Source organism: Solenopsis invicta, chromosome 7 (genome assembly GCF_016802725.1).
Source record: "Solenopsis invicta isolate M01_SB chromosome 7, UNIL_Sinv_3.0, whole genome shotgun sequence".
NCBI classification, from domain to species: domain Eukaryota; kingdom Metazoa; phylum Arthropoda; class Insecta; order Hymenoptera; family Formicidae; genus Solenopsis; species Solenopsis invicta.
This window is the reverse complement of record NC_052670.1, coordinates 16,560,878-16,576,728: the sequence shown is the minus strand read 5'-3', so window position 1 is coordinate 16,576,728 and position 15,851 is coordinate 16,560,878. Positions and strand designations below refer to the sequence as shown.

Below are 15,851 nucleotides of genomic sequence, written 5' to 3'. Positions count from 1 at the left end.
TATTGTTGATACAAGAAGCTAAAAATGTAATATAAAACAGGTCAGTCAGTAAACTTTAATAATTATGAAAGTTTCTCTTTAGCTGCATCGTATTGTTATTAAAACAATTTTTTTTATTTTATTCAATTATATTTTTTAAATGAAAAATCTATCAAAATTTTATTTTCAACACATAGCTTTTTTATAACATAAAAAGTCGTTTTGAGTTATAATCATTAAACCTTGTTTTTAGTTGCGATTACAATACAATTGTTTAATTATTATATTTTAGTGTTGAATATTACACTTCCATTTGAAGTATGATTAAACTGTACAAAATTTGTTCTGATGTATTCTTATATTTACATGTTGAAAATAAACGTTAAAGATATTTAACACATTACTAGAGAGATATTATAATTGTAAAATTCACAATAATAATAAATTATTATCAATATTACACTATGTTAAATCAATAATGATATATACAAAAACTTTTGTAAAATAGCTTAGAAAACTTGAAACGATTGTGTATAAATGGAATGCTTTAACAGGGAAAAAGTATCTTCAAATATATTAGCTACTGTCATGCGCATAATCAATGTACGATGTTTTCAAAATTTTGACACTTGTTCTCTAAATTTTTTTGTTGTATTTATTTTTGTCATTACGTTGTAACTTTTCTACATATTTTCCGTAGGACTAGACACACTTATTCCGATAAAATAATTTTTAGTCTATTTTTAAAAAACTTGATAAAGTTGCTTGCTTTACAACACGAATTTCAAAATTTTGGTAACATCGCATTACTAAAAGAACTCTTTTGTCTAGATTTCGAATGGGCAACTCGCTTAAATCGCCTATCACTAAACATTGTTGGAATTTGGCCGAAGGCTCACATAAATACTTACGATAAAATCTTTTCGAATGTACGCACGGCATTCACTATTATCGTTTTTCTCTTCTTTGGCTTCTTTCATGAAATACATTCGCTAATGAGAATTTGGGATGATGATCTAATATTAATTATAGATAATCTACAAGTTACTCTGTCATTAACGGTGGCCATACCCTTACGGAAATGAACTATTGTAACTATTAGTAAAGCTATTAATAAAACTATTGGATTATTCGTCATAGTTTTTTCGCGGATTATTGGGACGAACTATTGCACAGAACTATTGAAAGATTATTTGAGCCCAATAGTCACTACGATTACGACTGCACTATTATTTTTGTAATGGTGTAGTGATTATTGAAAATCAATAATCACTTTGTAATCGTGATATTATTGAACCCAAAATTATAAATAATACATATTATTACATGAATGTATTATTTTGTCTAACAAACTTTACTTTTATTTTTATTTTATGTGGTACATAGAAATATATAGTAAAGTATACATACAATAGACTATATATAAGAGTTAATACATCATAGGAATATACCGCAAATATACTTATTTATAGAAATATTTTATTTAAAAACATCTTATTATTCTGAATATTTTGTTTAGAAACATCTTATTAATTTTATTATTTTAGTTATTTTAGTTGGTTCTTGTTATCACGAGAAGCATTGTTGCACTTGGCACGGACTATTTTCTCGAAAATTTTATCCACATCATTTAAATATCCAAAAATTGATATTGCATAAGCTAAAAATAAAATAGGAAACATATATACTTTAATAATTATTTAATTTATATTAATAAATTAAATTTTTTAAATACAGATAAAAGTAATACATATAAAATAAAAATATAATATATATATAATTCACCTTTTATTGCTTCTAACTTTATCTAATTTGGCTTTTCCTTTGTAATTTGGATCAGCGGCCTTTTGAATATTCGAGATTTTTTCAGTTAAACTGGAAGTCGCCAAGATTTCTCTTGAAAATACCGCGCGAAGTAAGTCGCTAGTAAACTTTCTGAAGTTTTCTCTACTGCATCTGCTGTAGCGTGTAAAATCTACGAGCACTCCTCCAATGTCGATGTTTATGTCATCATTAACCTAATCAACAATACATAATATAAATTAGTTACGTTAAGTATCGCGATATTGTCGCAACGCCAAGTACATAAAAAAAAATTGATGAGCTACGCATGAATAAAGGCCGTATGACTTAATGACTATATAGGCTTTGATCGCTAATGACGAATCTACAGTCACAATTCCAATATTAACAAATTTTTAATCTAATATTAAAATATATCTAATTCAATATGACAGAGCAAAATGCAAATTTATATTATGTTGTTCGCAGAAAAGCTTATACACACAAACACACACACACACACACACACGCACGCACGCACGCACGCACGCACGCGCGCACGCACGCGCGCACGCGCGCACGCACGCACCCGCGCACGCACGCACGCACGCACGCACGCACGCGCGCACGCACGCACGCACGCACGCACGCACGCACACACGCATGCACGCACGCATATGGAAGATGTATGTAAACGTTTGTAAATTAAACTTTAATGAAACCAAGAAAATAGAAAGGGATAAAATCCTATCAAAAAAACCAAAAAGTGTATAAAGTTTAAAAGTGTATCTAAAAAAAAAAATGTTATTCAAATTTAACTGTTCAAAAAAGATATAAGATCAATAATATTAGCCAAGTATATTCTTACAAAAACGATTTCTTTACAAAACAAATCTACTTTCTAAAATAAATATAAAAATTATTAAGAATATAAGGTCAATACAATTAGTCAAATTATCTAACAAAGAAGACTTCGAAAAGACATAAGAACTTAATTACAGAAATTATTTGGATAAAATGGATAAGTAAGGCAATTATAAAAAAATTATGCACAATATATAATGCATTTAAAGATATATACAGCAAAAAGTTTAACAACTAAAAATATATGTAGCAAAAGTTTAACACATTTATTGTCCATTAAAATTCTAAATCGCACAAAATAGGTATAATGTGAGTGAAATAACCAACAAGATCATAATGAAGCAAAAACTTGCCGTGCCTGGGTCGCAATACGACTCATCAATTTTTACATAGTTTCTAAAGATACTTGTAGTATTATCATTAAATTGACGATCAATTTAAACACTTTTTTATATTTATTTAGATTAAGTTTGTTTGCATTTCAAGTCCGACTATGCTCGACGCGCAATTTTATTTGACTCTGCATTAGTTATTTGTATAATTTAATATATTGTTAATTATTTTTGCATATAATTTAATACAAATAATAATAATAAATGTACATCAGTCTATTACCTTTGAATTTGTACTTTGAGTACAGTTGACGCTGCAATTATTAGGCGTGAATATGTTCTCTTTATTATCATTATCATTTGACTCTCGTCTTTCAGATTTGATCTGTAAATGCATGAACAGAGACAAATATGTATAATGCATCGACAATCAATATATCTGAATATTCTATACTATATTCTGTTGTATTTTATAATAAATTATATTCTGTTTTAGAGATTATATTCAATTCTATATTATATTCTATTCTAATGAAATAAAATACATATTATATGTACGTACGCACTACAACACATTTACTTGTAATATCATACATTCATCAGTTGCACCCTGAATGAGTGATGCATACGATTTTTGTTCAACTTTTTTGTTCTCACTATTGTTCTAAAAATAAATTTTCTAATAATATATTGATTATTAAGTAATGATTATTTCAATGTAATGATTTATTACAACACAGAAAGAACAAATAAGTAATCATTTTTACCTCTAATACGCTTAAACTTTTTGTATCAGTTATCATCGCAGAGCATTCTGTTGATGTATCATTATCATCAAGTGGATTGCTATTCTGTAAATATTTGATTAAAGTGATTTTATTAAATTGATGACTTTTAAAGTATTAAATATTTTAGAAATATTTAGAAGGATAGGGTGTCGTTATTTTATCATTACTTTTATTTTTTTATAACAATTTAGTAATAACGTTATAAATTTTCATAATGGTAATAATAACGCTAGGATACTTGGACACAATCAATTTTAACAAAAGCAATTTGTTGTCATGCATTATTCATTGAAAAAAGTTAGTTCACTCATGTAACGAACAAAAATAATGCAAAAATAACGCGTTATTTTGACTTGTTACATAACGAGTAAAGTTACAAGTATTTTTCAATGAGTTATGCATAATGATAATGAGCTGTTTGTCAAAAGTGACTATTCTAAAGGACCCGACAGAAAAACTTAAGCAGTAAAACGTATGTAGTAAGAAAATCAACGCGTTGGATTTGCTATTGGTATATATTCTGGACTGTCATTGGCTAATTCGCTTACTGCTTAAGTCTTACGTCTAAAGTTTTTCCGTGTGACATAGCCTTACTATTACTATTATTGAAGATTGTAACATAACCAAATTATAAAAAAGTAACGAATAACAGCGTTACTTATTGCAACTTGTTACTTCCTATACATGAATATTACATATTTACGCGGTGCTACACTACAAATCTTCGTAATAGCCTTAGTATATTCGTCAGTTTTGTCTTGCTCATGGACATGTGACACACTAAGTTGCTTTAATTGTTCAGATAATATTTTCCGAATTCGCTCTGCAGTATCAATTTTTTCTAAACTTCGCATTTTTTCTGTCATTCTTTCGGAAGTTCTATAATAAGTTATATTATATAATTAGCATTATATAGTATTATTATTGTAATTCAACAACAAAATTAAAGCATCACGTGTGTATATTCTACAAACCAAAAATAAGAAAATTTCGAAAAAGTGTATTTTGCAAAAAATAATGATAATGAACTTTCTCATAAAGCATATACACCTCGAAGTTTGTACTTTTTAGTTATTAGTACGTTAAAAAACAATTCACTAATTATTTACAAAACTGCAAAAATATAAATGGAGATGCGTCAAATCACAAAATTTTTACGAAGTTTGCGAGGTTTTATGACGTCAATTAAAAATCGTAGACAAATGCGGTTTTTTGAAAGCGTGACTTTTTAACTTTAATTTGCGTAGAGCATTGTTTGATATTTTTTCACCGTTATTCAACATTGAAACATTGGTCTTTTTTGTTTCAAGATTCACGCTTTCGAAATCTGTAAACCTGCACACTTGCGTATGATTTCTAACTCACACTATGGAACTTTGCAAATTTGATAAAAAATTTTAAGATTGAGGCGTCTTCATTTATATCAGTACAGCTTTGTAACAATCAATAAACCATTTTCTAAAGTATTGGTCTAAAAAGTAAGTCTTTTAAAGCGTCGTCTACAATACGAGTCGTTACAATGTTACGACGTTGCGACGGACCAATCAAAGAAGAGAATATATGATTTTTTTCTTCTTTGATTGGTTCGTCGCAGAGTCATAACATCTTAACGACTGCATTGTAAACCTCGCATAAGATGTTTTTAAAAAAATTTTGTCACCATCAGTCTTGGCGAAGTTACACTTTCTTGAACTTTACCTATTTTTGGGCTACAAAATAAAGGTAATGTTTTAATTTTGCTGAGTGTACCACAAATTTAGAAAAAAATATAATTTTAATATATAATACATAACAATACTGTTTCATATAGCAATATAAAAGAATAAAAGAATAACTGTAGTACCTTCGCTTACGCTTCGCAATACTCGCAAACGTGCATTGTCTAGCCGTAACTTTTTCACATCCATTTCTAAAATGGATATTTTTGTAAGTAAGTCACTCTTAGATTTAGAGCAATCATTTAAGCTCGAATCACTACTGTCAATCTATGAAAATTTAATGTATTTATATTTATCATTTTGCATAACCTGGGAAAATATTTTTTATATATAATTATATATAAGATATGTGTAATTACAAAAACTTTAAAATATACAGATATATTTCAGTATACGGACATATTTGAGATTTAATTATCTATAGTTGTATATAAAAAATGTTTCCCAGGAAGAATTTTAGAAGAGAAATTAAATATTTACTTCATAATCTTTTGATTTTTTAACAGCTGATAATATTTTCTTGCTCATTGCGTCGTGTTTCATTTGAGCTTTACTATCATTCTGTAATGATGTGTGAAATTTCAGTGTATTTATAGTTTCACACCTTCGCATACAGCAATAACAAAATAGTAACATTTTAAATAATTAATGACATTAGGCAGAGTAGTAGGAAAAAATTAAAATAAAAACTGTATGACATTAACTCATATAATTATGTGTAAAAGAAGTAATTCAGAGAATTGACTTGTTTCATAAGTAGAACGTTAAGGTATGTTAACATTTGACTATTTATTTATCGTTATAGTCTAATAGGTTCCCACAAAATTTTGCAGTTATTAAGTCACGCGTAATTCAAATTTTACATTTCTTTAATAAAAACTTTATCGTAGAAAATTTTGGCTATTGACTAATAAAAAATAGTCAAACGTTTACATTTTTTTATATTTTATTTATGAATAAGGCTAATTTCTTGCGAATTGTTCTTGTTTACACACATGACCCACACAGTATGTAATATTGCAACAATATTGCACCAATATTACAATATCGCAGTAATATTGCAATATGTTACATGCTGTACGAGAATAAATAGTGAGTTAATTAACAAAATACAAATTTATTTATTTTTTAAATTATGAAAAAGATTAGTTTCGATAACTTGATAGATGATTAAAATAAATATAAATCAAATTTTACTTTATTTCTTATAGAGTTTTCAATAATATTTGTTCATTTACCTTTTTTAATGTTCGTGTTGTATTCTGCTTTCTCTTGTCTTCATCTTTGGTATCACTATCACTGGAAGGGCATTTCTTTTTTAGAATTTTTCTTTCATTTTTCTCAGGATGTAAGACTCCATAATTTTCCAAATTTGCCCGCAGCTCGCACATTTTGGTCCATTCTATAATTATATTTATCATACGATTTCAAAAATAAATTTAGTACGCATATATGTATATGATATATATATATATATATATATATATATATATATATATATATATATATATTGTAACATCCCAGATAGTCAAACGTGAAAACGCAATCTAGACCAAATAACTGCAGAAATTAAGTTGTTCGTAAATTACTGTTACATTGCTTTTAATTTAACGCAACAAAAATATTTTTATTAATTTAGTATCAATATGCTAAGTTCTGTTATCAAGCAACGATGGTTCCAATTGTTGCAACCAATGTTTATGGCAATCTGGTAGCAATTAATTTATGTGAGCAACGATTCTCATGCAGGAGTATATTAATTGCCAATATGTTGTTGGAAACTTATATACCGCTATTATATTTATGACAAATTGGCGACAATTTGCAATCGTTTGGCTATCTGGGATGTAATGTGCAGTGATATTTTGTGTGTGTGTGTGTGTGTGTGTGTGTGTGTGTGTGTGTGTGTGTGTGTGTGTTGGCATGTGTGTGTGCGTGTCAAGAAGATTTGTTCTTTAGCTTATTATAACTTTTTACACAAGAAGTTATTGCCAAAATTTGTAGATATATAAATATGTATGTATGTATATATACTTACCGCCATGAACACAGACTCTTATTACATGTGTTTTGAAACTGCAAGAGCTCAATTTTCTTCTCATTATAGCAGCGGGCTGAACATCACGGTTTGGCCATTTTACCGATACTTTTTCGCGATTTTCAATAACATGATTCACGACTTCATCGTTGCTTAAAAACTCGTGATAGGTGCACCATGGTCGAAATCCGACAGCAATTTTATTGCTTTCGTTTACGAATTCGACCAATATGCACTGAGAATCATTTATTAGCGATGCAGACTCCATTATTAGAAATACGCGCGTTTATTTTCCTTTCCTACACGCGTGTTTCTCGTGATCTTGCTAGCCATTAATGTTGTCGTGAAAACTACGCATGCGTGTTTCTGTAAAATAGAAGAAAGCGGCTGCGTAGCCGTAGAGAGAGAGAGAGAGATAGATAGATAGAGAGAGAGAGAGAGAGAGAGAGAGAGAGAGAGAGAGAGAGAGAGAGAGAGAGAGAGAGAGAGGGTATTTGCCGGTTGCCGGTTGGCCGCGCGCATGGCGGCAATTTTTTTTGTATATATTACACTTATTACAGCATTGTTATCGGGTCTGATGGAAAGGATGTACGTATGGTGGACTGTGCTTTTTCACAAATTTGCAGTCTTATGGGCGATTTATCACCTCGTGTGAGAGCATCGGCGATGTCTCTTTTGGGCACCATGAAAAGTGTATCGCGTCGTTACATAGAACAAGCGTTGGATAAAAAACAAATAGTGGTCGAAGAAGAAGAACAGAGAGAGAAAAAGAAAGCGCGTTCAAAAACACGGAAGTTTCCAGCGTAAAGTATGAGAAGAGGATATTATAAAAAGTGGCTCGAAGAGCATGATATTAATGTTCCCGAATCTACGAAAAGAAGTCGTGTTGCCCGGTTATTTCAAAATGATAATGCATTTGATCATCCGGCTGCTCCAGAGCATATTGAGGTTAGTTCTAAGATTTCATATGTCAAGTAAACATAGTTTGCTCAATTAAAGATACAATATATCTAGTGCGTATTTAACAGTTTCTTGTAAATTATGACTACGTAAAGAACGTTATAAGTGACATTATTGGTAATGTTAACATGAAATGGTTTTAGAGTTACAAATCAATTGCAGTTATACAAAACCAGTTAAGCTAGTGTATGTTGTTTATATTATTTTAAATACACAATTTATATTATAGATTGATGCAAATGCTGTTGAAAATCAAGATGAACAAAATACTCATGATAGTAACTCCGAATTAGATAACACAAATGATTACGATGCTGAACAAAATACCCATTATGGTAACTCCGAATTAGACAACACAAATGATTACGATGCTGAACAAAATACTCAGTATAGTAACTCCGAATTAGACAACACAGATGATTACGATGCTGTACAAGAAAACACTGGAAACGTCGAACACAACTGTGATGCATCAGAATCCAATAAAAACGAAAATAATTCATCGCTAGAAGATATCGATAATGAAAATAATATGGAAGTCGACGAAGCATTAGAATTAAATCTAGATAATAGACACATTATCCAGCAACCACAAATGGAGGTAAATTTGTATACTTTATATATCTATACATACACTATAGATATTATAACAGATCAATTATGAGATAGGTATGACTTTTGATAATATCTAAGAAAACATTAATTCTAAGACCAATGGAAAATGATCAACATACAAATAAATTAAAAATAATATTACATTATACAAAAGTTATACTTTTTGTAGGTACTGAACAGTTAAGGATAGGATAGTACAAAAAAATAGATTTTTTAATTGCAAATGTGTTTGTTTAATACAGTTTAATGTTAATTCATACAATTATATGTTAAAGAAAGTATAAACCTAGGGAGAGATCTTTTGACATCACACACTATGCCAAATTTCAAATATGTTGTAGAAACACCCCTCACACTGTTACACACTATAATAACTATTGCCAATGCGCAACAATTTACAAGAAATTATCGTTTAAAGTTTACCGTGTGCTTACGAGGTGTGTTCAAAAAGTATCGCGAATTTTGAATTTTCGCGGGTTACGTATATTCGAATTTCGATCTTTTTGTGGCGTTATGTTGGTACTCATGTCTCTCACTTATGCCGACAAGCTCGGCCATTTTGAATGTTCACTTAATTGTTGACAGCTGCTTTGCTTGCACGTGTTTTGGATCGTCTTCGATTTTTACCTATTCAAAAAAATGGATCAAAGAACCTGTATCAAATTTTGTGTGAAAAACGAAATTAAGTGCGCGGATGCATTCCGAATGTTGACTGTGGCATACGGAGAAGCTACCTTGGACCGAAGCAACGTTTATCGGTGGTACAAAATGTTCTCAGAAGGCCGAGAAGATGTGAACGACGAAGAGCGTGCCGGACGCCCGAGCACTTCAACAACAGACGAAAAAATTAATGAAGTGGAGAAAATGGTATTGGCCAATCGTCGAATCACCGTTAGAGAAGTTGCTGAGGACCTAAACATATCGATTGGCTCGTGCCATTCGATTTTTATCAATGATTTGGGCATGAGACGGGTCGCCGCGAAATTCGTACCAAAATTGCTCAATTGCGACCAAAAACAGCATCGCATGAACATTGCTAATGAGATGTTGGACTCTGTCCGCGACGACCCAAATTTGCTCCAGAGGGTCATAACTGGTGACGAATCGTGGGTTTATGGTTATGACGTGGAAACCAAAGCTCAATCATCTCAATGGAAGCTGCCGCACGAACCAAGACCGAAAAAAGCGCGCCAAGTTCGGTCGAATGTGAAAGTTTTGCTGACAGTTTTCTTCGATTGCAGGGGCGTGGTGCATCATGAGTTCTTGCCACAGGGTAGAACGGTCAATAAGGAATATTACCTGCAAGTTATGCGCAATTTGCGCGAAGCAATCCGCCAGAAACGCCCGGATTTGTGGAAGAACAAAAATTGGCTTTTGCACCACGATAACGCCCCTGCTCACACATCGTTGCTTGTGCGCGACTTTTTGGCCAAAAACAACACACTAATGATGCCGCAGCCACCGTATTCCCCAGATCTGACCCCCTGTGACTTTTTCTTGTTCCCTAAACTGAAGAGGCCCATGAAAGGACGACGTTACGCTACGCTTGACGAGATAAAGACGGCATCGAAGGAGGAGCTGAACAAGATAAAAAAAAATGATTTTTTGAAGTGCTTCGAAGATTGGAAAAACCGTTGGCACAAGTGTATAATATCTCATGGGGATTACTTTGAAGGGGACAAAATAGATATTCATGAATAAATAAATAATTTTTGAAAAAACACAAAATTCGCGATACTTTTTGAACACACCTCGTATTATACCGGGCCGTTGGAGGTCATTATCGTACATTAAACATAGTATACGTTCCGAAATTCACTGTTAGTACTAAAAATCTATAATCTACGTTACGTATGCTATATATTTTTAGTATTGGCAATAAATTTCAGAGCCGAGCGACTAAGGTGTACAATACTAGAATCGATTATCAGAAGAAATTTACTTTTTTTACGTACGATACTAGAAGTTTCCAGTTTAGATTTTGTGTATAAACTATTTTTTCGCAATTTTTTTTAATATGCAATAAAATCAAATAAATCGTTATTTAAAATATAAAAAAAATTATTCGACAAAAAATATTATTTCTTAAATAACATTTTTTTATTTTCAACCAATACGTATTAAAAACATTTAGATTTTTACTGGAGATGTAAGTAAAAAATAAAACAATTATTTATAAAACACATAATAAAATTCATTAATAAAATATTTATATTTAATACAAGAAAATAAAAATAAATACTAAAATAAATTATACAAAATTAACAAAAAAGTATTAAATTACTCGGAAGTAATTAGTTCTGCATTTTTATATATTTTTGGATGACATTCATTGTAAATCATCTAAAATACATAAAACATGTAAAACACATTTCTATTAAGAGATAATGATCTCTATTTATATAATAGGCACTTGAAACAATAATTTCTTGTAAACTATTGCGTATTAGGAAGAGTTATATTGCGTAATGGTGTGAGGGATATACTATAACATATTTCAAGTTTAGCAAAATCTGTGATGTTAAAGGTGCGGTCTCTCCTTATAAGTTAAAGCTATTTTTGATTATTACTTTTTTTGTAAATATAGGTAAGGGATCCTCTTTACGAAGATTGTCCTTTAACAAGAGAAGAGAGTGAACTATTGATTCTCGGATTGTCTATAAGACATCACATCACAGATGCCACATTAGAAGATATAATTCAAGTGATTGATTGTCACCTTCCACGTCCAGTACAAATATCGAAATTTCGTATATTAAATCGTCTCTCGGTGTCTACTGGAAATGGCACGATTTTTTACTATTGTCCAAATTGTAATGAACTTCTACGACATAATGAATATGAATTAGAAGTACAATGTAATGATTGTGAAACTCTATTTGAAAAATCCGAATTGAAACAAAAGGGTAACTTCTTTTTTCATTTTCCAATCAAAAAACGACTGATAGATGTGATTAATAAACATTTTCATCAAATACGAAGAACGACCGATACTGAAAGCGATGTTGTCAGTTCAAACGTGTATTCTAAATTACGGCAAAAAGGAGTTATCAATGAAAATGACATCACGATTCAATGGAATACTGATGGTGTTCAAGTTTTTAAGTCGTCGAAAATTTCTATGTGGCCGATTCAAGCGTGTGTCAATGAATTACCTTATCGTTTGAGAAAAGAGAACATGCTATTATGTGGTTTGTGGTATGGTACAAAAAAACCCAACATGTTCCTGAAACCATTTGTTGACGAGTTGCGAAATCTACATGAAGAAGGAATACTTTATAGAGGATCAATAGAAAACCTACAATGTGTAACTATAAAAGTTCATACTCTTCTTGCTTCTGTCGATGCACCAGCTAGATCAGCTCTTCAGGAATTAACTTAATTCAATGGAAAGTTTGGCTGTACATATTGCCTGCATGAAGGTAAACGTATTTCCGTTGGAAGGGGACACGCGCGAATTTACCCTGGGGAACAAGGACTAACTAGAAGTAAAAGACAGCATAGAATGGATGCTGAAGAAGCAGTAAACGTTATGAAACCAGTTCGAGGAGTGAAACGTCCTAGTATATTGATGGTACTACCAGTTTTCAGTATTGTGTCTTCATTTCCACCTGAGTATATGCATAATATAATGTTAGGCGTTACACGAATGTTTGTTAGTGCATAGTTTAATCCAATATACAATGCAAAAGTGTGGTGTCTACGTAGACACAGTATTGAAATTGATCGAACACTTAATATCATTCAACCTCCTACAGAAATTTCTAGAACTCCGCGATCCATTCATGATATAAAACATTGGAAAGCATCCGAATGGAAAAATGTTTTGTTATACTATTCAATGATCTGCATAACCGGCTTTCTAAGGAAGAATTATGTAAAACATTGGTTTCTATTAGTTTTTAGCACATATGTAAATTCCTTAATTCCTTAAAAAAAAAAATAAGTCAACAGGAATTCAACGCAACACAACATGCCTTACGAAAATTTGTCCTCAATGTCGAAAGTTTATATGGTCAAGAATTTATGACTTATAATGTTCATATATTTCTTCATGTACGACAGTTTGTAAAGAAATTTGGAACTTTATGGGCATGGTCTGCCTTTCCTTACGAACACTATAATGGTATCCTAAGAAACATGTTTAAAAATTCACAAAGTGTTCCACAACAAATTTGTAAATCTTATTTAAAATTTAAATCTATCCAAAATTCAACTAATAGTGTATTTAAAAAACGGAATTGTAGCATTCGAGGAATAATGCAAAGTTTTTTTAATAAATGTAATGTTAAAAAATGTGTAGAACCTAGTGAGTTTTTAAGACTTTTTGGTACATCAGAAGTTGTGACATTAACAATAACTGAAAAAGTATTAGTTGAAGAAAATTTACACGAAAAAGTAGTACCTACAGTTACCACATATAAATGTTTCATCTTTAAAAATGTTTTATATCATATTTCAACATACAAGAGATTAGTAAAACGAAATAACTGTACAATACAGATGATCGATGGATCTTTATTACTAATCACAAGTATTGCCATTGTAAAAACTGTTAGATTGGCTGAACAAAAATGCGTCATTTTCGGTCTTCGTCTAGACAAAACTAATGAGACATTGTGCAAGGTCGGTAACTTTTCTTCTTCTAATTATTTTTATATAGTTATTCCTACAAATGATATAATTTCTTGTTTACCTGAAATGATTCTTAAAAAATGTGTAAATTTACCTTATGCCGGAGATCGTAGATGTATTATACCTTTAGTAAATTGTATAGAGGCTGATTAAAATATTTATTTTTATCATATATAAATTTATCTGTTGCGTGAGTGAGTTTCTATTTTCCTTTCTTTTTTTACAGATTTTGTACACGATTGCATTTGTGGGTCATTAATATACATATACAAGAAATAATGTTAAATTTATATTTTGAATTGATAATTAATATTAATATTTTGTCTTAAGTATCAAATATGTAAAATAAAAAGTCACTTAAACACATGCTAGTCAGGAAGCAAGTACTATATTATAGTCATTATATGCTTTTACTGCAAAGAAATTGTATATTGTGCATATTTTAAAAATTAAGCACATATCCACCAATTAATTTCATTAATTCTTGGGATTATTGGCGAGTTCAAAAGAATTACGGATTTAATATTTGTTAATCTATAAGAATGATAACGATAAAAAATATTGTATTTTGTATTAATATATAATTTTGTGAAGAGTGATAATACAAGTAGACAAAATAGTGAAAATTAATGCGCTCACAGCGTCCGTCCCACTTGGCTAACACGAGATTCAAATAAAAAGAAATTAGTAATTTGGTGTTAATTACTTTGCAATGTTAAAAAGTTCCTAATAATTTATTAATAAATTTTTTTTTATGACCACATATTTTTATTGATCACATTTATACTTATATTGTCTATATATTTCCTTTGTCATACCAAAATCAGCAATGATATATGGAATATTCAGTACTATCCTTTACTGTGGATAGTCGACTAATAATCATTTATATAACTATTAAAAGTAGTGTGCTGTAGTGATTATTGAAAATAATTTGATTAATGGAATCAATAATCATTTTATAAGAGAACTATTGGGGAATGATTATTGCAAACAATCTGATTTGGAATTAATAATCACTACAGTTAAAAACTATTGAGCAATGATTATTTCAAATAACCTGATTATGAAATCAATAATTATTCCATGAAAGAACTATTGGGGAATGATTATTGCAAATAATCTCAATATGTAATCAATAATCACTCATTTAAAAACTATTAGGGAATGCTTACTGTGAATAATCCAATTATTGGATGGTATATAATCATTATTAGAGAATGAATAATCACTATTGTAAGCCAATAGTGATTATTGGCTTTCCAATAGTTCATTTCCGTATGGGTAATAAAACTCATCGACATGTGGTGGTAGAAGGAAACAGGTAGGACGTATAAAAACTTAAATGATATACATATAAAATTCCATTGCATTCCAAACGCATTCCAAACCTTTTGTTTGTTAAGTTCAAATTTTGAATTACCATGATAATTTATTTACATAACATATATCTATTTTTATAATTATAATAATGGTCTTAAAGGAACGTTATGTGCAGACGAAATTTTTAATCTAACATAAACGAAGTACCTTTTAACGGTCATAGCTAGATCTTAGTGCAGATATTTATTCGTGTAATTTTATATATCTTTTTAAATTCACTAAACTGCGCGCCGAATAAATTTTCAGTCATAACACTGCTCTAAGGTGAATAAGAATTGATAATATCACGTTATTAAATTTAAAATTAATTTAATAACTCGCATCCAAATGAGAGAACACTTTTCCCCCTAAAAAAACTGTAAAGCATTATTGAGAAAAATAGCACCTCAACCTTAGGGTTCAAATCTGGGACCTTCCGATCTCTAATACGGGTGTCTTACAATTAGCTAACGGCTGTAATCAAGTTCTTATTAACTTAGAGTTGTGTTATGACCAAAAATTTATTCGGCGCGCAGTTTAGTAAATTTGAAAAGGTATATAAAATTACACGAAGATATATAAAATCAGCGCTAAGATCTAGCTATAATTATTAAAAGACACTTTATCTATATTGTGTTGGCACATTATTGGTCGAACATGTTCTCGATTTAAAAATTTTTAATGTTAAAGATAATTATTAAAAGTGAGAGAGAAAATTTCATTAAAAATCTTCATGTATAATATACATATGTAGGAAAGAGCAGGGTATATCGAACTG

General features: G+C 30.3%; 2 protein-coding genes across 3 annotated transcripts; one reads left to right on the top strand and one right to left on the bottom strand.

Annotated features, from left to right (window-relative positions):
- Positions 1-1,461: 1,461 nt before the first annotated feature.
- LOC120358268 lies at positions 1,462-3,615 on the bottom strand. Of its 2 annotated transcripts, XR_005575237.1 has the most exons (4): positions 3,520-3,615; positions 3,241-3,342; positions 1,765-1,997; positions 1,462-1,639 (listed from the first exon to the last, which is right to left on the bottom strand). XR_005575237.1 is itself a non-coding variant. In XM_039451946.1 (3 exons), the coding sequence occupies exons 1-3, from the start codon at positions 3,379-3,381 to the stop codon at positions 1,606-1,608; spliced, it is 408 nt and encodes a 135-aa protein (XP_039307880.1). In that variant the 5' UTR covers positions 3,382-3,615; the 3' UTR covers positions 1,462-1,605. The 2 variants fall into 2 exon arrangements, 1 of the variants encoding a protein (XP_039307880.1); XM_039451946.1 differs by having other exon boundaries at positions 3,241-3,615.
- A 4,203-nt stretch (positions 3,616-7,818) lies between these two features.
- On the top strand, positions 7,819-12,458 carry LOC105207301. The gene is made up of 3 exons (XM_039452017.1): positions 7,819-8,449; positions 8,691-9,062; positions 11,664-12,458. Exons 1-3 carry the CDS (start codon positions 8,312-8,314, stop codon positions 12,456-12,458), a joined length of 1,305 nt encoding a protein of 434 aa, XP_039307951.1. The 5' UTR covers positions 7,819-8,311.
- Positions 12,459-15,851: the final 3,393 nt, after the last annotated feature.

Coding starts and splice junctions, on each gene's coding strand:
- LOC120358268 (XM_039451946.1), bottom strand. CDS start 3,381: ATGCATTATACATATTTGTCTCTGTTCATGCATTTACAGATCAAATCT. Junction 1,998..3,240: donor CTCAAAGTACAAATTCAAAG/GTAATAGACTGA, acceptor ATTGTTGATTAG/GTTAATGATGACATAAACAT. Junction 1,640..1,764: donor AAAGTTAGAAGCAATAAAAG/GTGAATTATATA, acceptor TTTTATTTTTAG/CTTATGCAATATCAATTTTT.
- LOC105207301 (XM_039452017.1), top strand. CDS start 8,312: ATGAGAAGAGGATATTATAAAAAGTGGCTCGAAGAGCATGATATTAAT. Junction 8,450..8,690: donor CTGCTCCAGAGCATATTGAG/GTTAGTTCTAAG, acceptor TTTATATTATAG/ATTGATGCAAATGCTGTTGA. Junction 9,063..11,663: donor TCCAGCAACCACAAATGGAG/GTAAATTTGTAT, acceptor TTGTAAATATAG/GTAAGGGATCCTCTTTACGA.